This window comes from Protopterus annectens, chromosome 4.part0 (genome assembly GCF_019279795.1).
Source record: "Protopterus annectens isolate FY-2018-M chromosome 4.part0, PAN1.0, whole genome shotgun sequence".
Classification (NCBI taxonomy): Eukaryota; Metazoa; Chordata; order Ceratodontiformes; family Protopteridae; genus Protopterus; species Protopterus annectens.
Genome location: NC_056733.1, coordinates 210,590,086 through 210,616,480, shown reverse-complemented (window position 1 = coordinate 210,616,480; position 26,395 = coordinate 210,590,086). Strand labels below are relative to the sequence as shown.

The 26,395-nt window shown below is 44.5% G+C and overlaps 1 protein-coding gene across 3 annotated transcripts in view; it reads left to right on the top strand.

Annotated features, from left to right (window-relative positions):
- The window catches only part of PCYT2 (phosphate cytidylyltransferase 2, ethanolamine), a 944,538-nt gene that overhangs the window by 626,703 nt on the left and 291,440 nt on the right, over positions 1-26,395 (top strand). For all 3 annotated transcript variants that reach the window (XM_044068212.1, XM_044068210.1, XM_044068211.1), the window contains one exon: positions 21,828-21,893. In XM_044068212.1, the coding sequence (XP_043924147.1) occupies positions 21,828-21,893 (66 nt within the window). The remainder of the gene's footprint in view (positions 1-21,827; positions 21,894-26,395) is intronic.

Genomic DNA, 26,395 nt, shown 5'->3' with positions numbered 1-26,395 from the left:
CTGCATGTTTTATACCCCTGACGACCTGATGTCATGGTAGAGGAGACAGCAACCGACGCAGACCCAAGACTTTGGCATTCAGGCCGACTGAGGGCAACCTGCCAGCAGATTACCGAAATGTAATGACTTCAACAGTGAATACACTCAAACATCTACATTTATGGTAAGTGTACACAACTGTGCTTTTTCTTTCCTGAACCTAAGTATGAGGGAGAAATGATACTCCATATCTTGGGTGTTCACACACAACCCCAGTACCATCTTTACAGAACAACATTTTTTTAGATCATAGGATCACGTGTTTATTTCTTGTGAAGGTAAGAAGGGAAAACTTGTGTCAAAACAGAGTATTTCCAAATGGTTGTCTCAGGCTATTATAACTTTTTGTTATTCTCACCACAACAAAGCTGTTCCAGGCAGAGTCAAGGCCCGCTATACCACAGCTTTGGCTTCCTCTATGTTTTTTTGGAAAGGGTTAGATTCTAGAAGTATTCTAGAAGGAATAACTCGGCCATGTGTACGTACTTTTGCAAAGCACTGCAGACTTTATTCCTTCTCTAGGTCTAGATCAGGCTTTGAGCGGACCATTCTCCAAGGGAGTCCTAGACCCTTCCCCTTCTACATCCCAAATATAGTAAGCTAGGGTAATCTACCCAGTTAGCTAAGGCTACTGCAGCAGTGATCAGTATAATGAACGTAATATAATTGTGTAAGTAAACTCACCGTAACAGTGGATGTTCAAATAATCACTGCAGCAGTATCTTCTCCCTCCATCCCCTTTTTGTTTTTTGATTGTGCTAGGGTGTGTACATATGTATATGTTTTTTTGCTCCTAGCTATTTCCTCTCAGGTTTCAGTCTCCCTTTCTCAGTTGGTATGAAAACTGTGAAGGACTTGGCATTCAAACCTGTGGTTTTAGAATGCTTAGCTTGGTCTGCCTAACAGTTGGAGTGCGTGGAAGGTGCCCTGAAGCTTTGGAAGCTGGCCTGCTGTTGTATCCTTTGCAGGATATAACCATATTGCTAAAGCTACTGCAGCAATTATTCAAACATCTAATGTTATGGTAAGTTTAATTACATCTGTACTGTCTTGGTTCAACTGCTTTATCAACTTCAGCTTCTAGATGCAGACTTTACCTTGGCTTTTGCAGTCTTGTTTGTCTCTATCCTGTAAGTCTGGTAATCTTGTGGAGATTTTATCATACTGATGTTTCTCCTGTGTTTTCCAGCATGCTTTTTACTTTACATTGATTTTTCAGGCATCAGTAAAGTAACTTAGTGAAGTTGATAAAGCCTCCCAAACATCTCAGATGCCCAGGTGAGAGCTGCTCTCTCTAAAGCAAAAAACACAGCATCAATGGGACCGGACGGTGTCCCCGGCTGTGTGCTACACGAACTCAGTGAGGAACTAAACCCACACATAAGGCTGCTGTTTTATCTTAGCCTTACTACAGGATACGTACCCAAAGAATGGCGTACGGCAACTGTGGTCCCACTCCACAAAGGCGGTGCTTCTACGGACCCTGGAAATTACCGCCCCATAAGCTTGACGAGCCTTGTCTGCAAAGCTATGGAGAGGATCATAATGGAACTCATAAATAAAGACATTGGGGACCTACAGACACTGGATCCTACCCAATTTGGCTTTGTCAAGGGCAGATCCTGCCTCTTGAACTTGGTCGACTTTTTCGAAACAGTCACTAAGGCCATTAATGAGGGTAAGGCAGTTCACACAGCCTACCTTGACCTAGCAAAAGCATTCGACACAATACCCCACTCGGGCATCATAGAAAAGCTCACCAGCTTAGATGTAAACCCATATGTCACAAGATGGGTTGCAAACTGGCTCAAGGACAGAACACACAGGGTTAGAGTTGCTGGTGCCATGTCAGACTCTAAGCCGGTCACGGCGGTGTCCCACAGGGCTCAGTCCTGGGCCCCTCTTGTTCGGCATTTATTTTACTGAAGAGCAGGCAAACATCAGGGTATGGTGGCTGACAAAAGTTGCAGATGACTGCAAACTGGGCACCATAATTGACACTCCATCAGACACAGACATCCTCCAGAGAGGTCTCATAGAAATGGATAACTGGTGCCAGAGCCATGGCCTTAAGCTAAATGCCAAAAATGTATAGTCATACCCTTTGGGAAAAACAAGGTAACCCTAATTACCACATAGGTGGTAATCCATTAAACACGGAAGAAGTTATCAGGGACCTGGGGACCCAAGTTGACAGTAACCTCTCTTTTGACACTCACATTGCCAAAGTGGTTAGGAAGACCTTCTACATTGCCCACCTGATCATGAAGGGATTCACATCCAGATCAGGAGAGGTCATTGTACCCCTGTACTCTTCACTTATCAGACCAATGATTGAGTACAACGCCCCATTCGGAATGTACCTTACCCGACACCTGCAGCAGTTGGAAAGACCCCAAAAGTTCCTCACCAAAAGGATAAAGGGGCTCAAACATATGTCATACGATGCCCAGCTGAAGAAACTCCAGCTCTTTTCAGTCGCATACCATCTGCTCAGAGGTGATCTGTGCCTGACATATAAGGCCATGTCCAACCCGGAATTAATGGACATGCTCCACCTCAAAAAATCCAAATCCACCAGAGCCATGAGAGCAAGAGACTTAAACCTCAACACGGATATAAATAGGACGTGCTGGAGGGACAGATTCATCACCCAGAGACTCCCTACACTATGGAACAGAATCCCAGTCCATGTGAGGCAGAGCCCCTCACTGACTCTGTTCAAGAGAAATCTTGACGAGTGGATGGGAGATCGTAGGTTTACCCCGGGAATCATCTCTGTATCACTGCTGGACAGAGGCACAGCAAACTAATGGGTATAGTATTCTCATCCTAAGGGGTGGTGAAAGCCACACACACACTCTGGCTAGGCTTATAAATGCCCTAGGGCAGATAGCCTAGTACGAACCTATGAACCTATGAACTGAAGAAGGCAGTCTGCTTTTCAGCCTTCTTCCCATTAACATTTCAGCTGGAGAGAGGCTGAGTGCCTCCAGTAGAGTTCTTGTTTTCCAAAACTGCACGTTGACAATCCTTATAGCTTTAGGTACAACTCTTTATCATTAGATTATTTGATGTTTGGGTAGTTCTTTCTACTTGTCCTTTTGATAATGGGTAGCATGGTCTGGGCATGGTACTTTTTAATTCCCATTCTTTTGCAAATTTTCTAAACTTCTGACTCGTGTATTGCAGGCTGTTGTCAGAAATGGCATCAGCTATCCCGTCTTAAGAAAGTTGACTTTAAACACTAATCCCATCCATACTTCTGTGTCTATCACTTTATTTCAGGGAACTTGGAGCAATAATCTTCAGCTATGAGATGCATGTCTTCTCTTAATGAACAAATTTGTATCCACTTTTGTATACGGACTGCCTGGAATTGGGTATGATTTCTTCCTTTGGATTGCTGTTGAGGCATTTTGATTTTGTTTTTATGTCCGTTGCAGATGACACAGCTCTGTATTAGTTCAGAGTAGGTTAATGTTTCTGGTCATAACCTTATTTGCCTAGATCTTTTTTTGGAGTTTATTCACAGATGTGATACACTTTATTTTTCATTAGTTTGTTAGAGAATGTTTATTTTCAGCTCCAAATATTAAGCCTTGGACCAAACTTAATTCTTCCTTAAAAGAAAATTAAGATTGAATTTCTTTCCTTACTGATGACTTTTGCTTGACCATCTTTTCACTGTAGTGTCTTTCATTAGTTACATTTCTTAGCATCAGTACAGTTCTAAGATTCATTTACGTTCATTAATGTTGTTGGTAACTCTGTTTTACCAAAGTAATACCATCTTCATCTTCGGACACTGCTTTATGCATCTCCGATAGATATGTCTATACAGCATATCTGATATGTACCTAGTCTGTAATCTTTCACTTTCAGGTCATACTTCTGTAGATTAAGTAACATAGTCTGTAGTCAATGATGTGTCTTGTTAAAAGATGTTGAGTATGCTTTGCAAGGATTTTGTGGTCCATTTCCATGTGGATGTCTTTACTGTAAACAATTTTCATGAAATTTCTTACATCCATAAACTGTTGCTGATAGTTCCTTTTCTGTATGTGTGCATCTCATTTGTGCATGTTCATTTGTGCATATGTAAATGTTTTTTTTTTACCTATAGGCATGTGATCTGTTTTCTTGCAGTATCACTACTGGTATACCATTCTTACTAACATCTGCTTGCAACATACATCCACTCCTTAGTATTTTCTTAAGCATTTCAAAACTCTTTTCTTGCTCCATTTCCACTCTATATCTTGCTGAGACTGCTTCTTCAGAGTCTCACTTGTCTCAGACATATTTGGTACATACTTTGCAAAATGCTGTATCATTCATAGAAAGTGTATTTTATTCTGATCTTTTGAATTTTGCATTTACTCATTATATTCTGGATCAGGATTTTAACCCTCTGGCATTAAAATGTAACATTTAATCTGATATTGTTAATCCTCGTTCATTCCTTACATATGGGTATCGGTTCCGACCTCGGAACCGAGCCAGCTATTTTCCAAACTCGCGTCAGCTTCAAACTCTTGAGCTAAACTCTTACCCACAATCCCCCTCTCCCTGTTACCCCAGATTTTATTTGCCGCGTTTTCATTCGGTCGTGTCAAGCTGCTTCTCTTGAGCTAAGTACAGTTGTTTGTTGTTTAATAACCATTTATATTACTTTTCTGTCAGAAAAGTCTCTATTTCATTGTCTCTTACCCTATCGCATCTAATGATCATACTTTATTCAGGTTTTTCTTCTCTTTTCCCTAACATTTTACCGCAAGGTATTTTCCCCTTACCATCGTTGGTAATCCTTCCCTTTTTCTCATACCTTTGGGTATTCTTTTGTACCATTGCTGGTACCCTTTTCTGCTTTCTATTTTAGCTATTATGGCAGATAAGAAAGGTAGTCCGGGGTTTAAACGGTGTTCTGGTAGTGGACACAAACTACCTACTTCTGATGCACACTCTTTGTGCGTTTATTGTTTGGAGGCGTCCCACTTGTCTGTTGATCCGCCCTGTACTATTTGTGAGAACTTTTCAAATAGAACCTTGTTGGAAAGGAAAAACAAGCTGTTACTGAAGGGACTTCTTAAATCTCCCTTTTCAGAGGCTATTTCTGGGTCGGAGGCCTCAACCCCTCCTAGAGCCCATAAGAAAATCTTGGATGTTCCTACTAAGGCTGAATCTTTGCCTTCGTCCTGCTGGGGACTCCCGCCAACCAAAACCTAAAAAGGTAAAGTTTCGGATCCGGAGCTCACTCAGTCAGCCCCAGTGCTTTCGGTGCCTAGACCTTCAGCACCGAGGCCCTCGGCTCCATTGGTGATCTCGACTCCGTCTTCTCCTGCAGCCTTCACTATATTGGCACCGAGGGGCTCCTCGTTTTAGACTATTACCACTATATCGGCACCGACCGTTCAGTTGGCACAGACCTTGACCACGTCGGCTCTGAGATCTTCCTCGGAACCGACGCCTTTATTGTTGACTCCAGTTTTGTCAGTTCCATCTTCGGTACCGACAACCACTTCGGCACCAATCCCTGTGTCGGTGCACACCATGACCTCAGCACCAATGACTTCTTCGGTGCAGACACCCGTAGTCCAGTCTCTCTTGGCACCATTGTTCTCGGTGCAGACTGGTTAGATGGGCACCGAGTTTGCCTCTTCTGTGGACAGGCCTGTTTCTCCCTCAGTCTCCGTGAGGTCAACTAGAAGCCTTTCCGAACACAATGTGTTACGTCTTGTGGATCAGATACTCTTGTCCAGAGGTATCCCACCCCCCAGGAACTATCCTTCCCTGGGAGGGGATCACCCATCTCCAAAGACCCCTTTTTATTCTCCTCCTTCATTGCCTTTGAAGTCCATGGATATAGCACAGTCTTCCCCTTCTGTGGTTCCCTTTATGGATATCACTAAGGAACCACAGTTGCCTTTGTGGCAGGAATGTTTTGCTACGACCCAGGATGTCAGTTGTGACACACATAGTTTGTTGCTCCACAGCCATCCAGGGACTCCAGGTCGGCAGGCTGAGCCACTTAGGGGAGGGGTGACCCCTGTCCTAGACATTCACTCCTCTTCAGGTGGACCAGCCTTCCAACTGATGGACAAGGCTTTCGCTGCTGCTGGCGATACTGGACTGTCTATCCCTCCGCCCTCCTTTGGTACACTGGTTTCACAAGTCGCACAGAGTGGACACCGGGTGCAAGGGCCTCAGGACATATTCCCACAGGAAACCCCTTTTCCGCTGTCTTCCCCAGCTTCTCCCGCTGAGGAAGTCCACCAGAAAAGTTTGTGTAAGAGGAAGCACATGGACTCCACAGAGGAGTCGCTCACTGAAGACACAAATTTTGATGAGGGGGAAGGATCCCTTCGGTCACCATCTGAGGTATCCTTTGGTGATATCCTTGAAATCCTGAAACAGGGAGGTGACTGTCAGTCCTCTAATCCGACCTCTGAGGAATCTGTGTTCCTGCAGGCCTTTAGCGCCCGGCCCCCTACCTTCTGGGTTACTCCACCTGCCAATGAACTTGTCCGGCTTATCGTGCAGCATGCTTGGAAGGCTCCTGACACCGTCTAAGCTGTTCCCCGGAGGCCAGATAAGATTCTGTCCCCTCTAGCTACGGATCCTCGTTGGTCGAAAGGTCTTCCTGTGGATGCTTTGGTGATGGTGGTCACAACAAAAAAGGATCTGGCTGAAGAATAAAGCTAGACTGTCCATCCACCTAACAAAGAGTCCCGGGCCCTGGACAGGATAGGGAAGCACACCTTTGCATCAGCGACCTTTACTATCAGGTCCCTGAATTATATGGCACACTGTACCAGGCTTCACATGGATCTGATTTCTGAGCTCTCTGAAACCTTGGCTGGTGCCATGTCTGATGAGGTCCATGACAAAGTGGCCTCTTAGCTGGCCACCATTGAGTCAATATCTAACTCCTCTATGCGACTGATATCTCGCGCATCAGAAGGAGCAGCTAGAGCATCGGGTTCATCTGCGGTCTTGAGACAACATGCCTGGATGCGCTTGTGCAATTTCGCGGAACCCTTTTAAGGCTTCCTTTCATAATGCTCCCATTGAGGCCTCCTCGTTGTTTGGACCCAAAGTTAAAAGCACACTGGCCAGATGTGAAAAGGATGGTAAGACCCTTTCTGCCATAGGTGTCGGTTATTCTTCCCCTCAACGTGCTTTCTCCTGAAACCAAAATAGTGGGAAGATATGGTTCAAGAAATCTCAGGGTCCTTTCCATGACACACAGGCAGAGTTCTCCCCTAGAGGCAGAGGGGGAAACTCACAGGGAAGATGCTTCTTTTGGGGCAGAGGGGGACCGCGTAACCAGGGTTCCAGAGATTCTTTCCCTGGCCAATCCTACCAGCGCTCCTGAATACTGGCCCAACTCCTTTCCTCTGGAGGTGGTTGGGGGACATTTCTCCTTGTACCCTTCTGCCTGGCTAAACATCACCACCGATTCTTGGGTACAAAGGATTTTAACCAGAGGTTATCATATCCCCTTCGATCTTTGTCCTGTCCCTTCAAAAAACCTTCCCGACTTTCCACCCAGTCAAAGGGAAGAAGCAGCATTAGAGATAGAAAAGCTGCTAAGAAAGAGAGTCATCCAAATAGTCCCCCCAGACCAGATAGGATCCAGATTCTACTCAAGACTATTTTTGGTGCCAAAGAAAACCGGGGACTGGAGACCAGTTTTGGATCGCAGTGTATTGAACAAGTTTGTGAGAGTACAAAAATTCCGGATGGTCACAATACAGTCTGTCCTCCCGCTTTTGGAAAAAGACGATTGTATGTGCTCAATAGATCTTCAAGATGCATACTACCACATAAAAGTGGACAGGCAATTGAAGATTTCTGCGCTTCTGTGCAGGAGCCATTCACTACCAGTTCAGAGTACTGCCCTTCGGACTCTCTACAGCCCCCAGAGTGTTCACAAAGTCATGGCAGTTGTCACAGCTCACTTGCGACTTCAAAGATTCCAGGTTTTTCCGTACCAAGACGACTGGCTCATTTCCGCCCCCACCAGACATCTATTGGAAGAAGCCCTGGCATACTCTCTCCTTGCTGCACAAAGGCTAGGCATAACCATAAACTGGCAAAAATCCAATCTCACCTCATCTCAGTCGACAGAATTCATAGGGATTGTCTTTGACACAAAGAACTGCAGAGCTGCAATTCCAGAGCACAGAATTTTAAGGATAAAGCAACAACTGATTCCAATCCTTTCAAGAAAGAAATCCACGGCTCACTCGGTTCTACAGCTGCTGGGTTCCATGGCAGCCTCCTTCACCATTGTCCCCTTGGCTAGGTTTCACCTGAGGCTTCTACAATGGCTACTGCTCACCCAGTGGTACCCCTTTCAGCATCCTCTTTCAGCCATGATTCAAGTAACCCACAGATGGAAACAGGATTTAAATTGGTGGATGACACACAATCTGTCACAATGGTCTCGCCCTTCCCCCCCCCCCAGCAACCCAAGGCCACAGTGACCATGGACACCTCCCTGATGGGGTGGGGGGGCTATGTCAGGGACAGACAGTCCAAGGCACTTGGTCCGAACTGGAGGCCTATCTGCATATAAATGTTCTAGAGCTGAGGGCGGTGCATCTGACGTTGCAAGCATTCCATCCCCTGCTGCCGTCTGGGACAATTGCGATTCGATCAGACAACATGGCGGTGGTCTGGTACATCAACAAGCAAGGCGGAACCAAATCTTACCCCCTTTGTCGAGAGGCCATGAGGTTATGGCAATGGGCAATGGTTACCAACTGTTTTCTTCTAGCAACGCACATTCCCGGGAGTTCCAACGTGATAGCAGACAGACTCAGGAGGTGCATTCTTTAACCTCACAAGTGGTCCCTGAATCCCTTGATAGCGGCAGAGATCTTCCACTGCTGGGGCCGTCCGTGCTGCGACCTCTTTGCATCCCCGACCAACTACAAATGCAGCAACTACTTCACCCTGATTCCCCCTCCAGGACAGTCACCCAGGGACACTCTAGTCCACGATTGGCCCTCGGGTCTTCTTTACGCATTCCCACCCTTTCCCCTCATTCCCCAGTTTCTGAAGAAAACCCATCGGTTGAAGAGCAAGGTGATCCTCATAGCACCATATTGGCCTTGACAGATTTGGTTCCCCTTCCTTTGGCCTCACCTACTAGATCGACCATGGATTCTCCATCCAACCCCGGAGTTGATCTCACATCCACAGAACCTGATTCATCCCAACTTGAACAGCCTGAAGCTCACAGCTTGGCTACTCTAATTCCCTTGATTGCCAAGCAGAATGATCTTTCTTTACCAGTACGTGACATTCTCATTGCATCTCACAAGTCTTCCACTAGAATTACTTATATGAGCAAGTGAAGATTTACCTGTTGGCTGAAAGATAGAAAAGTAGATCCCTTCTCAGCACCAGTGTCGATAATACTAGACTATCTGGCCAACCTTTTCCAATCGGGTCTGTTGGCCTCTACCATTAGAGTTCATTTGGCTGCAATTTCTAATTTTCATGAGGGTGTCCAAGATTCCCCTCTTATGTCCCACAAATTGTGCAAGACCTTCATAAAAGGTGTGAATCATCTGAAACCACCTATCTGAAGTAGGAACTTCATTTGTCAGCAACCTGTGGGATACGGATCTGATCTCGGATCCGAGCCGGCAACTTCGAACATAGCATAGATCCGAGCTCCTAGCTCCTCCCCTTACCCATAATCCCCTGCCTGCCCTAACTGACCCCAGATCTAGTTTGCCGCTCTTCAAGCAACAGCTAGGTTCAGAGCTCTTGGCGTTTTGTGAGAAAAAAAGTTTTTGTATTTTTTCTTCTGAGTGACTGGTTGTGTGTGTGATAGGTTTACCCTTTCTCCTGTTTATATATATAACATACTTGTTTTAATTTAAGTATAATTCTCCCTCCCCCGCTGGTCGTAGGGTGTCTGTGTGTGACTGAATTAGGGGCTTAGTGAGTGTGCTTTCCTACAGTATGTCGGAGGCCCCTAAGGCAATTTTTTCGAAATGCACCGAGTGTGGTCACGAGCTTTCACCGGCTGATGGCCACACTCGGTGCGTTAGGTGCCTTGGGGTTGAACACCTCTCTTCGGGGTGCTCGATTTGCGCGGCGTTCAACCCCAGGGCACTTAAGGATCGAAGGTCGAAGCTAGTTCTGGCGGGCCTTCTACCCCCAGACTCTGCTTCGGCCTCCGGTGCTTTGGTGCCCGCTACCCCCCCCCCGGTAGCGGTCACCCCTGCCTCCCTTCCCCCGACCGGGACTCAACCTCCGCCGGCTCCGGAGGATAGGGAGGCCAGGAAAGAAGCGGGAGAAGCACCTTAAGCGGCGGGCCGAGGACTCTTCATCGGCCCCGCCCGCCAAGAGGGCTTCCCCGTCCAAGTCTTCTCGATCTCCTCCTCCTCGGATCCGATCCCCTTGTTTCTCCCCGGGACCCGAGGAGGAGGTGATCCTGTCCCCGTCGAGGTCATCGAGGCGACACTCCAGGTCTGCCTCGGTGGCCTTGTCGAGGTCCACTTTTAGCATGCCTGATGCAGACATGGACCGGATGATGAGATTCATCCAGGCCCAGATGCAGATGGGAGTGCTCTTGCCTCCCCCCCCCCCCTCTGGGGGGGAGCTCGACCCCTTTTTTCGCTCCTATAGCTCCTTCTCCAACCCGCATTCCGGGCTCGGAGCCGAGCCACGTTGGATCCGGGGGTAGGTCGGAGCCGACCGTGCTGGGCACTTCGGCTCCGACTATTCCCTCGAGTCTGTCGGATCCGACCTCTCGGAGCCGTGGGCCGAGCTTCAGATCCGAGGGATTCGGTGTGCTTTTGGCTCCGTCCCGGTCAGAGCACACTGGTCCTTCGGATCCGACGTTCTCGGCGCCGGGTCCGATCCCCGCTTCGGATCCGAGTGGGAGTCTGATCTCAGATCCGTCTGAGAGCGGCTCCCCCTCGGCTTTCACTGTGGTGGAGAGGGCACTGTCGAGTGCTTCCAGGCCTCCGGTCCTGGCTTCGGCTCCCTCCTGCACTCCTTTTCATCTGGTCCTGGCTCCCCTCATCTGGCCCTCTGGGCAGCCTGCCTCAGCGCCTTTAGGAGTTCCAGTGGAACAGGTTACAGCCTGTGAGGACTCCTCGGACAGCCCCCCCCGAGGAGATTCCCCACAAGGCAAAGTGCAAAAGGAGGCACATAGACTCCCCTGAGAGTCTTACAGAAGATATGGACTTGGATGAAGGGGAAGGCTCCCCGAGATCACCCCCTGAGGATGTCTCCTTTGGAGACATCATGGAAATGCTCAAAATCAGAGGTGGGTGGTCTGCGGCCAAGGCTTCCTCTGACGAGTCCGTATTCCTTGAGGCGTTCGAGGCAGGGCCATCTACCTCTTGGGTGTCCCCTCCACCCGACCCCCTGGTGGATCTCATATCCTCTAGGGCTTGGAAGGAACCGGACACCGTAGAGCCGATCCCCAAGCGCCCAGACAACATTTTGAGCCCCCCTGCAGAGAGATCACATTGGAGCAGAGGTCCCCCTGTGGATGCCATGTTGGTGGCTGCAGCCACTAAGAAAGAGTTGGCTCAGGAGAGCCCCACGGTTCATCCTCCGAGCAAGGAGTCTCGCGCGATGGACCGTCTTGGGAAGCGGGCCTTCAGTTCAGCGACCTTCTCTATGAGGGCCTTGAACTATATGGCACACGTTATTAGGATGCAGCGGGACCTAATTAAGGAATACGCTGCTTCCCCCCCGGGGTCCATGTCGGAGGGAGACAAGGATTTGTACTCTTCCCAAATGGCCACCCTCCGCTCTATCTCTAATACCTCTATGCGGCTATTGTCTCATGCTACAGAGGGAGCCGCTAGAGCAGGCGGAGTCGGGCTTGTCATGAGGAGACAGGCCTGGCTCCGTCACTGTGACTTCTCGGAACCCTTTAAGGCGTCATTCGCGAATGCTCTTTTTGATGGTTCTGCACTGTTCGGCAAAACCGTTCGCGACACTCTTGTCCAGAGCAAGAAAGACGGGAAGACCTTGTCTGCCGTCGGAATCCGCTTCTCTTCGCCCCAGAGGTCCTTTCCAAGAACCAAAAGGGTCAGAAGAAGATGTGGTTCCGAAAATTGCATCAATCTCAGTCTGCTCAGGACAACCAGTCCTCTCGTGGCAGGGGAGGACGCCGCCCCAGAGGCAGAGGGGGTCCGAGGAATTTTGGGTCCAGAGAACCTTTCTCTGAGAGGCCCACGCAGAACCCCTGAGGGGTTTCCCGACTGCTCCACTCTGGAGGCAGTCGGGGGCGTTCAAGCACCTGGCAAAATGGGAGTCCATAACAACAGATCGCTGGGTGCTTCGCATTATATCCAGAGGTTACCTAATTCCCTTCATAGCCAACCCCAGAATCAGAAACCTTCCCGACGTCCCACCCAGTCAAAAGAAGGTGGCCGCTGCAGAAATTCAGCAGCTTCTACAAAAAAGAGCCATCCAGCCCGTTCCCCCAGATCAAGTCGGATCAGGGTTTTACTCCAGGTTCTTTCTGGTGCCAAAAAAGACGGGGGACTTGAGGTCCATCCTCGACCTCTCTTTCCTAAACCTGGCGGTACCCAAACAAAAGTTCCAAATAGTCATGTTGCAATCCGTCCTCCCCTTATTGCGGGAGGACGACTGGATGTGCTCTATAGACCTCAAGGATGCGTACTATCACGTTCTAGTGGACAGGCGTTCCAGGAGGTTCCTCCGCTTCCGACTGGAAGCCAGTCACTTTCAATTCAGGGTCCTCCCCTTCGGTCTCATCTCAGCCCCCAGGGTGTTCACTAAGGTCCTAGCGGTAGTAGCGGCCCACCTGAGACTCCGAGGAATTCAGGTCTTTCCATACCTGGACGACTGGCTCCTCACAGCCCCAACAAGGCATCTACTTTGCTCAGGCAGGGACTATTTTCTCGGTCTGGCTCCACTATTAGGATTAACCATCAACATGACCAAATCCTCTCTCATCCCTACACACATGCTAGATTTTATAGGGGCAAGACTGGATTCCAGACAGATGCTTGCTTTCTTGACTCCAGATCGACTTCGGAACCTGATGTTACACGTGCAGGCCATTCTTCATCTGCAAACTCCTTCGGCGGAATTGATTCTGAGGGCCCTAGGATCTATGGTGGCTGCAATCCCTCTGGTACCATTGGCCCGGTTGAACATGAGGGTTCTACAGTGGACCCTCCAGGTATAATGTTCCCTGTCTTGCAACCCTCTGTCTCACCCCATTTCCTTAAGCAAGGTTTGCAGAAAATCGCTCCTGTGGTGGCTCCAGTCTCCCAACCTCCACACGGGCCGTCCCTTCTCACTACCTCCACCAGTCAACACAGTGACCACGGACGCTTCTCGCCTGGGGTGGGGGCATTTTTCAGGCAGAACAGTCCAAGGCACTTGGAATGACGTAGAGACTTCTTTGCATATCAACGTCCTAGAGATGAGAGCGGTGCTTTTGACGTTGCAAGCACTACACAACTCTCTTCCGGTAGGGACAATTGCTGTACAGACAGACAACATGTTAGTAGTCTGGCACATCAACAAACAGGGGGGAACCAGGTCTTACCCCCTTTGCAGCGAGGCCATGAGAGTGTGGGAATGGGCGATTTCCACCAACCGCTTTCTCATAGCAATGCACATTCCGGGACGGTCCAACATTTTAGCGGACAGGCTCAGTCATACTATCCTGACTTCTTACGAGTGGTCTCTCAATCACCGAGTGGCAGAGCAAGTATTTGCCCGATGGGGGCGACCTTGTTGCGATCTTTTTGCCTCTCCTTCAAACACGAAATGCAACGATTACTTCGCTGTGATCCCCCCACTGGGGAAGTCCCCGAGAGACTGTCTAGTTCATGCTTGGCCTCCCGGTCTGCTTTATGCTTACCCTCCTCTACCCCTGATGTTGAAATTGTTACAGAAAGCCAGGCAGCTGGGGAGCAGAATGATCCTCATTGCCCCATTCTGGCCTCGTCAGATGTGGTTCCCTTACCTATGGTCTCACCTAATGTATCCACCATGGATTCTGGATCCCATTCCGGATCTCATCTCTCATCCTCTCGGTCTTCCGACTCCGAACCTGGTCAACCTCAAGCTGACGGCTTGGTTGCTCCAGTTCCACTCCTCATAAGGACTCCTGGGATCTCATCACCGGTCAAAGCCATTCTTGTAGCAGCTCACAAGCCTTCCACCAGGAGGGTTTATCGGAGTAAGTGGAAACGCTTCACCATTTGGGCAAAACACCGTCGTTTAGACCCATTTACAGCCCCAATATCATCGATTCTAGATTTTCTAACCTCTCTCTTTCACCAGGGGGCTAGTTCTTCCACAGTCAAGGTACAGCTGGCAGCAATCTCATACTACCATGTGGGGCAAGAGTCTGGTCCTATTATCACTTCCAAACTGTGTAAGACCTTCCTCAAGGGTACCTTCCTCCTTAGGCCTCCAGTTAAAGAGGTGCTACCCCCATGGGATTTATCCTTAGTCTTGCAGGCCTTGACTGGTCCCCCATTCGAACCAGCTGCCACGGTTGATCTCAAATTTCTCTCTTGGAAATCAGCCTTTTTGGTGGCCATAACTTCAGCCAAAAGGGTATCGGAATTGCAAGCCCTTTGTGTCAAACCACCATATTTGGTTTTTCACCCGGATAGGGTTTACCTCAGAATCAACCCGTCCTTTCTACCTAAGGTATCTTCAGAAGCGAACATCAATCAATCCATCAATCTCCCAGTGTTTTTCCCCAACTTTCATAACAAAGGAGAGTACAAGCTTCATTCCTTGGACGTACACAGACAATTACATTTATATATCCACAGAACTGCTGGTCATAGGCAATCCGATCAGTTGTTTATCTCCTTTGCCAAAAATAATTTCGGAAAATCAGTTTCTAAGGTTTCTCTCTCTAGATGGATCTCGAGTTGTATTCTGTTAGCATATCAGAGTTTGGGAAGACCTGCACCTCAAGGAGTCCGTGCTCATTCTACTAGGGCCGTTGCCACTTCTGCGGCCTTTCAAGCTAGGGTCCCACTGGATGACATTTGTTCCGCAGCCACTTGGGCTTCATCTCACACCTTTATCAGCCATTATAAAATAGATGTTGTTTCCCAAGGTAGAGCGTCCTTTGGCTCTGCGGTGCTCCGGAATATCCTTCCATGAAGGCCACCCAAGACTTAGGTAGCTGGGGACTCTGTCCCACAGGTTGCTGACAAATGAAGTTCCTACTTCAGATTAAGAAGTTATGTACTCACCATAACGTTCCATCTGAGTAGGTATCTTCATTTGTCTGCAACCATCCCCCCCTCCTTCCCCCTGACCGATTGGATCGCTCTTGTGTTATTAGCATATGTTCCCATTGGGACACCTGTTATCTGTTGTGCTATGGGGCAAACTTGATCTGAGGTCAGTTAGGGCAGGCAGGGGATTATGGGTAAGGGGAGGAGCTAGGAGCTCGGATCTATGCTATGTTAGAAGTTGCCGGCTCGGATCCGAATCCCACAGGTTGCAGACAAATGAAGATACCTACTCAGATGGAATGTTATGGTGAGTACATAACTTCTTATTTAGAGAACCTATTCAACGATGGGATTTGTCATTAGTTCTACAAGCTCTGACAGTGCCACCTTTCGAACCAGCCTCTTCTTGTGACCTCAAGCATTTGTCATGGAAAACCTTGTTTTTGGTCGCCATTACTTCTGCCAGACTTATTTCTGAACTTCAAGCTTTATGTATCAAGAGTAGATACTTGATTTTTCATAGAGATGGAGTGTCTCTCAGAACTAATCCATCATTTCTGCCAAAAGTGATCTCTGAAGTGCCCCTTAATCAAACCATTGAATTGCCAGTTTTATTTCCCATTCATTCAAATAGAGGAGAGTATTGCCTACATACTCTGGATATCCACAGGCAAATCGTTTTTACTTAAACAGGACTAGGTCCTTTTGTAAATCTGACCAGTTATTTTTGGCCTTTTCTGTACATAGATTAGGATCTGCTGTTGCTAAGGTCACATTAGATAGATGGTTGAAGGACTGTGTGACCTTCATTTATACACAACGTAATATCTCATTGCCTACTACCATGAAAGCTCATTCAACAAGGTCGGTGGCAACTTCTGCTGCCTTCCATGCCAGAGCTTCTTTACATGACATCTGTGCAGCTGCAACTTGGGCTACGCCTCATATCTTCATCAACCATTACAAATTGGATTTGGCCTCCAGGGGAGGAGCATCTTTCGGTTCTATGGTGCACAGGAATGTCCTTCCATGAGAGCCTCCCAGACATAGAGGTAGCTGGGGACTCTGTCCCATACGTAAGGAATGAACAAGGATTAACAATATCAGATAAAGAAGTTATGTCTTACCATAACGTTCTATCTGTATTGTTGATCCTTGTTCAGTCATTACGACCCTCCCTCCTTCCCCCTCCTGTGGTTTCTAGTGGATCTCACCATCCGGTTCGCTTAGGTTATTTGACCAGAGGTAGCCTCTACCTTCTTTGACTTGCAAACTCAATCTGAGGTAACAGGGAGAGTGGGATTGTGGGTAAGAGTTTAGCTCGAGAGTTTGAAGCTGACGCAAGCTTGGAAAACGTCCGGCTCGGTTCCGAGGTCGGAACCGATACCCATATGTAATGACTGAACGAGGATCAACAATACAGATGGAACGTTATGGTAAGACATAACTTCTTTTTTCTTGCTTGTCACATTGATTTTACATTTACTCTTGTTTAACTTGAAATTATACTGTCTTAATATGTTCAGCAACTCTATCCATCTTTTTCATACACTTCTTTTGTCTGATAGTTTGTCAGGCATGCTTATAACATCTAAATCTTCAATTACTTGGGCATCAACCATTTGGAATATTTTTGATTCTGACAAAATACCAAATGGAAGCTTAAGGAACCAGTACCATCTTAATTGTTTAATATTCATTTGTCTGGTCTTGTCTGCCAGTAACTTTGGTTTGCAGGTAGTATTGAGGAACACTTAGCATTTGGCATTCTTAAGACCATTTCACCCTCCGCATACAGTGTGTAATGATGCTTTTTAATCATTCTGTTCACATCTTATAAAACAGTTTAGATGCAAATATTGTCTTTCTTTACAGCAGTAACCAATATGACACCTAAGTTTATTCTTTTCGGTTATTGCTCTTCTGTACTTAGAGGTAGAGATCTCTGGGAGCATCTATCACTGAGACAGAATTAGGACTTATTTGTATTTGTCATTGCCCTGGCAGCCTTCATATGCTTATAAGCCAATCAGTATATTCATGTGGAATAACATTACAGTAACTCTGTACAGTATTTGAAATATCTGTAAGACGTGATTGACTGTTTACACATGCAGCATTTGCTTTTACATGTCACACAACACAAAATATTAGGAGACGTGACTTCTTTAATTGGTAAAATTTGAAAAAGAAGTCTGTACTGAAGATATTTCTGCTGGCACATCACCAGATTTTGGTTAAATAGTGCCACTGTGTGACCAGACTACATTAGCTTACTTATGGTAAACTCTAGAATACACTCTAGGTGTTGAGTTGTTCGATCATATACATTTAACATTAACTTTCTGCACACTGCTCTTTCTTAAGTGTTCATAAGTAATTACTAGGTAGGCGTCAGGCATCAGTTGCTGAACCTAGCTGAATTTTCCAACTGCTCCAGAACACTGTCTGATTAAGTAACTTGCTCATAGTTGCACAGTAGGCAAATGGAAACCGAGGAATCAAACGCTGGACTACAGGAAGCAGCTTGTTAGCAGTTCATATCCTTAATTCTCTCCACTGACATATAGGCATCTAACTGCATGTTTAAAAGTATTTTGACCATGCATTGTACTGTTCGCTAGTTTGTAGTTCACATTTCGCATTCTATGCCTTAATTCTCAATATTTTTCTCCACCAAACTAACTTGATTACCTTTCTCTGCATGCCTGATGCATTGTCAACTTTTGCATTATTTCTATTCCAGTGTAGCAGCAAACATTCATTTTCATGTTTCATGTCAACTACATACAAATTATTGTAACACTTTTAATTCTTTTATTTACACATTAAGAGAAATATCACTTTTAAGCCCAAATTCTGCAAACTTGGTTAAATGCAGGACACCATACTTATAGCTAAGAGGCTGCAGGCCTGAAGTTTGGTTAGATAAGCACCTCTTTTGTTATTTTGATATGACAACCTGCTTTTATTTGTTATTTTGGCTTATTTGAATCACCTTTGTTTTTATATCGGTTAATGCCGTGTTTGCTTTGCATACAGCCACAGTTTTTGATAAGGTCATGTCTGTCTCAAAAGTCTGATCTTTGTTTCATTTCTGATACAATAATTATTAAATTGCTTGTTAAGGAGGCATGTAGCTCACCATATTCACAGTCTTTGGTTCAGGTCTTCAGATAAGTAACGTGCATCTATAGTCCCTTTAAGACTTTGCACACTTGTAAAGAAGAAACGTCTGACAAATGAGTTCTAATAAATGAAAGTTTCTTTCAAGGCTATCAGTCATTGCAGAATTTATCTTTAAATGTTAATGTTATAGTTGTTTCTCCCTCCAAGAAAAGTACAAGTTAAATACCTTTATGTCCATTTCACTTGATTATTGACTCCTCCCAATTCTGTTTTAAGGCCATTATCAAAAAAAAAAGAGAGAGAGAGAAAACACCTTGAAAACTCTGATACAGACTACAGCCTCAAATTTCACACATTGCACTCAGAATTCTGATATTATGTAGCCATACCCTGAGTAAGCCTATAGTAGACATTTTATCTGTCACTTACAACAAAAATCCTTCCTTCTACTTTTAAATAAGCTATGATTATTCCCCTGGCTAAATGTCCTTCCTCAATTTCTGCAAATGACTTTTACCCTATTGTTGACCATTGCCCAGTAGGTAAACTACTTGAAAAAATGGTATATAATTAAATTATTGAGTACCTGCTAAATTGTGTCATCCTCACAGGCAACATGTTTTTTTGTCCTTGCTTTAGTACTGTAACAGCTATACATTCAGTCCAAGACCACATCTTTACAGTCCTTCAGCAAAATAAAGAATGATAGGACTAATCTTAAACCAAAACCTATCACTCCACTAAAATGTAGAAGTTCAGGTCAGCAAGGTGTTAACTTAAGTCTCATACAAAATGTCTTGTTGACCAGAGAGTGTAGGTGAGCCATCATCATAAATATACTCCTTCCCAAATTGGAATTCTGCCCCCTTTTATCTGCACATCTGTCTGCATACAGTACTTCACTTAGCCAGTCATCCGAGAATAGAGTACTTAAGATTCACACACCTAGCTAGCAAACATGAGCATTGCTGCACTACTGTCAACTCAAACAATTGGCTACCTGCTATGGCTGCAGTTCTGTATTGCTCAGTACACTCATCTACAAAATATTAAATGATGGCTAATATCCACCAATCTTCAGCAGGCTGCAGTTTATAAACTAGTCATATATACTTAAAAATAATTATGCAGGCACCCATTAATACTTGGTATGTGTGAAAGAGCTCTCTCAGAAATAGTTCCAGCTGTTTGGGGACAATGTGCAAGGTTTCTGAAAATAGTTCAATCTGTGTGGAACAATCTCCCAGAAAATATTAGAAATGTAGATAGACCACTAGTGAAGTTTGAGAAAACAATCCAAGACTAGTTTTTCAAAGACAGTAAATGCAAGTGCTATAGAAACATGAGCTATTTCTTAGGTACTACCATGGTACCATTCTAAAATTTGCAGGTTCAGTCTGTTTGATACTACCTTATGACAACAAGAGTGATGTAAATACAGTTATCACCATTGTTGTTGCTGTACAATCATGCAACATTTGTAAGCTGTCATAGTCCATTATACTATGCTACTGTGAGCTCTGAGCTGTACAGTATGCTTACATACAGTTTTGTGTTTATAATGGCTTTAATTGTACATTTAAGCATTAATTATGTATGCATTCTTTTAAATGTTGTTTAATGTTTTACTTACTCACTGTATTACCTTGGCTATGAAATGCACATGCAATCTTTGTTAAATGCCATGAGGGCAGTATTTTGTTTTTGCATTCCTAAGTGCATTTCTTACTTGTTATTGACTTTTGCCTTTGTGACCTAGATTATGGCCAGGACTATTTTACTTACCCAGTCAACAAAGTGTAAATAAAATAAATATGTCTTCTTCCTCAACAGCATGCAGGAGTATTGCACACCGAACATTTTTTCAGACCCTTCCACTAAACCCCTTACTTTGAGAAATAAACTGAATTTCTAGTTCCAAAGTTTCCAGTTTTCTGTCAAGAATTCCTTGGAGATGCAGTTTGCCATGATTCCCCTCAGAATTGTACTCTGATAGTTCCAAACAGAACATTTTGATTGAAAATATGTTTTTTCATTTCTGCTGAAACTTAGTCACTTTGTGACATTATGTCAGAAGGCTTAATAAGTAACATGCACACACAGGAAATATGCTCCATTTTCCATAAGGTCTATATTGCAACTGATTTCACTAGAAGTAGGAATTTACCTTATAATGTGGTAATTGCTGTAGCTAGATGGGTGGCACCTAAAGCCTTATACCAGTATATGATTGTGTCCACTCTCTAGTAAAAGTTGAAGACATGCACTCCATGCCCTAGTAATTGTTTGTTCCCTGCCTGCTACATCAGGTAACACTATGTGGCTTGTGCCTACTTCGCAGTAATGGTTTGTGTCATGTGCTTCATTCCCCAGTAACAGTCTGTGCCTTTGTTTAAGCCCAAGTAACAACTGTACCATGTGCCCTTCTCCCCAGTAATGGTTTTAGCCTTTTGTCTTCTCTCAAGTAACTAGCTGTAGCAGTGTGTCTGACAACTCAGAAACATATTGTTTCCTGTGCTCCACTTCCCATCAATCATTTGTTCCATGTTTCTCAATCCTTAGTGAAAACTAGTGATGTTTACACACACTTCTCAAGTCAAAAGTTTATGCCCCACTTCCCACTAACAGATTGTGGTATCCTGTGCTCTATTCCTTATGTCTGTGCTTTGTGTCCTACTCCCAAGTAATATTTTGTTTCACGTATCCACTGTCCAGAAGCAGTCTGTATCCTGTTCTTCACTCCCAGTAATAGTCTGTATTTTGCTCCTTAATAGACTTCTGCTTCGCTTCTTAGCCGCATTTTGCACTCTGTGCCACGCTCCTGAATATCAGCTTGTGCTGTGTTTCCACTTCCCAGTAACAGTTTGCCTCAGTAGTAGTTTATACATTGTGCCACACTCACCAGTAGCAACTGTGCCCTATTCCCACTCCCCAGTAACAGTTTTTGCAATGTGGATACTCTCCAGTAACAGTTTGTGCCATATGCCCCATTAGCTAGTGACATTTTGTGCCATACACCTATCTGGTAATATTTTTTTCCTGTGACTTACTCCCCGGTAATGGTTTGTTCTGTATGCTTCATTGTTCAGTAACAGTTTGTGTACTGTACCTCACTTTCAGTAGCAGTTTGTGCCCTGTGCTTACTTTTAGAGTATGTGATAGGAGAACTCGCAGCCCCTTTGCATCAACTGCATACTGTTATAATTAGTGCTATTTTCTCAGAAAATGTCATAAATGTCTCACTTTTATTTTTGCTTTGTGTTTCACATATTTTCCGAATACATTTGACTGTGTGAGAGGCAGTGGTATGATCATGCCCTTTCAGGCATCATTTGGTGTACATACTGTTAAGTATGTGTTTTGCTGACTAGTAAGGAATAAAAAATACAGCATTTTTTAAGTAACATTTTATGTTTCCTTTTGCAGTATGTCTCCGAGGTAGTTATTGGAGCCCCATATGCAGTCACTGCAGATCTCCTGGATCATTTCAAGGTGTGTTTCTCATTTCCTCACTGTATGTTTCTAGATTCATTATTCCTCCTAAGACTTGTTAGCATTTATTTACTTCCTGCTTGAGGAAGCTAGAGCTGGATAAGGCATTAGTTTATCAGCAATGTTTTTTTCCTTGTTAATTTAACTAAAATGTTTCATTTTAGGATCCTAGTAACTGTAAAGTTGTTTGTCCCCCCCCCTTTTTAGCTGTTTGCCCATCCTTATTATGACTATATACAAACTGATGGTTGGTGATCAAGGCTAAAATCCCCCCTCCGTCTAAAAAAAAAAAGCACACACACATTCCTTCCCATCTGAGTCATTGCTGTACATAACTGCCTACCCTGACACCAGCTGGGAGACCGTGAACAGTAGTACCTGTGAACTCCCCCCTACCTAGAGTCACTGCCTACGCCATTACCAACAGTGGTTCCTGCTGGGAAAGATTGAGACTGCAGTAAGTGCAAGTTCTCCCACAAGTAGTCTTACATTACATACAGTCCCTGCTGGGAGAAAATGAGGTTACAGCAGCTATCATTCTATCATTGCACATTCAAACATGTACATTCAACCCCCCCACACACACACACACACACACACACACACACACACACACACACACACACACACATATATATATATATATATATATATATATATATATAGATTCACTTTATAGTCTCGAAATACTAAAATACCGAATTTTAGTATCTCGAGACTATAAAGCCAAAAGCCCAAAAAACCAACACCCACAACCGCGAAATTAAAAATCGCAATCATTCACATACACACACCACCAAAAAAATAAGCACACATACACCTACCTAATGACACTACAACAAATAAAACAACACACCCAAACATAACATAACAAACAAACACACCTATCCTACCTATAAGCAGGGGGGCAACCTCCCTACAATCCCCCATGTGGGGGATTACACCCCCCCACACTCCCACTACTTATATATACTAACTCTGAGGTCGCACTAAACACACAAACACATAAAGCTCACCACTATACACACTCACACACACTAAAATCCCTACCCAATACCCTTACAAGAACACACTTACCTGAATCCCCAGCTAAATCCACAAACCGCACCACACATCACGAACACGACAACACAACGGCGGATTCGACATTTTCGCATTCAGTATTATGCAGTTTCACGTAACTGCACTTTCGACTTTATAGTCTCGAAATACTAAAATTCGATATTTTAGTATTTCGAGATTACAAAGTGAAACCATATATACATATACATACATATATATATATATATATACATATATATATATATATATATATATATACACATATACATATATGTGTGTGTGTGTGTGTGTGTGTGTATGTATAGTGGATATAAAAAGTGTGCACACCCCTGTTAAAATGCCAGGTTTTTCTGATGTAAAAAAATGAGACCACAATAAATCATTCAAAACTTTGCCCAACTTTAATGTGACCTATAACCTGTACAATTCAATTGAAAAACAAACAAATCTGTTAGGAGAAAAAAAAAAATTTACAATAAGCTGGTTGCATAAGTGTGTACATCCTTAAATTAATACTTTGTTGAAGCACCTTTTGATTTAATTACAACATTCAGTCTTCTTGGGTAGAAGTCTATCAGCATGGGACATCTTGACTTGGCAATATTTGCCCACTCTTCCTTGCAGAAGCGCTCCAAATCTGTCCGATTGCGAGGGTATCTGTTGTGCACAGCTCTCTTCATATCACCCCACAGATTTTCAATTGAATTTAGGTCTGGGCTCTGGCTGGGCCATTTGAAAACTTAATTTTCTTCTGGTGAAGCCATTTTTTTTGTTGATTTGGATGTATGCTTGGGGCATTGTCGTGTTGAAAGGTGAAATTCCTTTTCATCTTCAGCTTCCTAGCAGACGCCTGAAGGTTTTGGGCCAAAAGTGACTGGTATTTGCAACTGTTCATAATTCCCTCTACCTTGACTAAAGCCCCAGTTCCAGCTGAAGAAAAGCAACCCCAAAGCATGATACTGCCACCACCGTGCTTCACCGTGGGGATGGTGTTCTTTTGGTGATGCCAAGTGATGTTTTAGTCAAACCATAACACATTTTCTCACATGCTTTTGGGAGACTTGATGTATTGTTTTGCACATTTTAGCCGAGCCTGGATGTTTTTCTGTGTAAGAAAAGGCTTTTGTCTTACAACCCCACCCCATAGTCCAGACATATGGAGAAATATGGGAGATTGTTGTCACATGTAGTACACAACCAGTACTTGCCAGAAATTCCTGCAGCTCCTTCAGTGTTGCTGTAGGTCTCTTGGCAGCCTCCCTCTCCAGTTTTTGTCTTATTTTTTCATTAATTTTAGAGGGACGTCCAGTTCTTTGCAACATCACTGTTGGCTCATGTTTTCTCCACTTTTTGATGACGGTCTTCACTGTGTTATATGGTATATCCAGTGCCGTGGAATTTTTTTTTCTACCCTTCTCCTGGCTGATGCCTTTCAACAATGACATCCCTTTGATGCTTTGTAAGCTCTCTGCGAACCATGGCTTTTGCTGTAGCAGGCAAATGAGTAGATGTCAGGAAAATCCTACTAGGACAGCTAAACTTTATTTGGTTAATCAGAGTCTCTTTAATTGATGGCAGGTGTGTACCCAAGAAGACTGAATGTTGTAATTAAATCAAAAGGTGCTTCAGCAAAGTATTAGTTTAAGGATGTACACACTTATGCAACCAGTGTTTTGTACACTTTTTATTTTTTATATTTTTCCTTTAACATATTTGTTTGGTTTTCAATTGAATTGTGCAGGTTATAGGTCACATTAAAGGTGGGAAAAGTTTTGAAATGATTTATTGTGGTCTTATTTTTGTATATATCACAAAAACCTGGAATTTTAACAAGGTACACTTTTTATATCCACTAGAGTAGCATTGAATTTTCCTGACATTCAATGCACTTCCATCATTGACTGCATTGACCTGTGCTTAGGAGACTTGCCCTCACATTTAGTATTCCTGCACCTTTGCCTACAGTGACACCTGCCAGTAGGGGCTGGGACTGCTATAAGTTTGAGCTCTTCCACCCTCCCTTCCAATGCCCATGATCAATGCTTCTCAACTATTACAATGACCCCTGCTGGGAGAGGCTGAAATACAGTAGCTATGCAGTCCCCCACAGTTAGAAATTCTACACTGTTACCTACAGTGATCCTGCTGGGAGAAACTGGGACTGCAGTAACAATGAGTCATGTCACTATTTGCTCCTACACTATTACCTTCAGTGGCCCTTGCAGGGATACAAAAGCTGTGAATTTCCCCACAGTATGTCCTCCTACATGCCATTATGTACAGTGACTGCTGCTGGGGAAGTTTGGGAGCTACATTAACTGTGAAGTCCCTCCCTATCTGTCTTCCTACCGCATTACATAGAGTAACCCTTTCTGAGAGAGGTAGTTACTGCAGTAACAGTGAGCTGCACCCCCCCCCGCCCCACACACACACGCACATTGTTACCACTCCTCCACAGTTTCCTGTAATGATCCCTGCAAAGAGAGGCTGGTACTGCATTACCTTTGGGCTCCACCCACAGTTAATGCTCCTGTACCATTATGAACACTATACTCTACTAGAAAAGCATGGGGCTGCAGTAAGTCTGAGCTGTCCTACAGTCAGAGTTCTTATACTGTTACTGTCAGCGACTCCTTCTGTGAAAGGCAGGGACTGCATTAGCTCTGATGACATGCTGTTACACATTACCTACATTGTCTCTTGCTGGGAGAGGCTGGGATTGATGTAGCTTTGAACTGCTGGACCATTACTTATGTATGACTGTTACTAATACATTTTTGTTTTATCCTTTAGCTTTACTTATTCATTCGTTTATGTATGATGTTTGGGTGTTACCAGGGACACTGATTTCCATTTTCTTGGAAAAATACCAATAAATCCTAAATTTGGACTAAATATTGGGAAAAACATGGGATTTTTAAATAGATTGGCAATTTAGGCCAAAGCACTCAAGTTACCAAACCTGTTTCTTCTCATATTAGTAGCCTGTAATACTGTCAGATGTTCATCGTATTGATCACTGCTGCAGAAGCCTTAGCTGTATGTTTTATATCCTGCCATGCTGACTACATTTGGGAGGTGGAAGGAGAAGAGTCCAGGAACCCCTGGAAAAAGGTCCTAGCAAAGCTTGATCAGGACCTACAGAGGGAATCGAGCTTATAGGACTTTAGAAAAGTATGAACAGAGGATCAAGTATCACCTTCTAAATATTTTTAGAATCTATCCCTTTCCAAAAAGCCACAGATGAAGCCAAGGCCCTGGTAGAGAGGGCCTTGACCTGGTCTGGAGCATTGAAATGGCAGATAAATTAACCTTGATAGAGGAATAAAAAAGGCATAGAACAGTGACTCACACAAACCTTGTAAAACCATTTAGCAGCTAGCCCTTACTGGTGCTGGTTATACTGTTGGCATCAACAAGAAAACTTTTCTATTTCATAA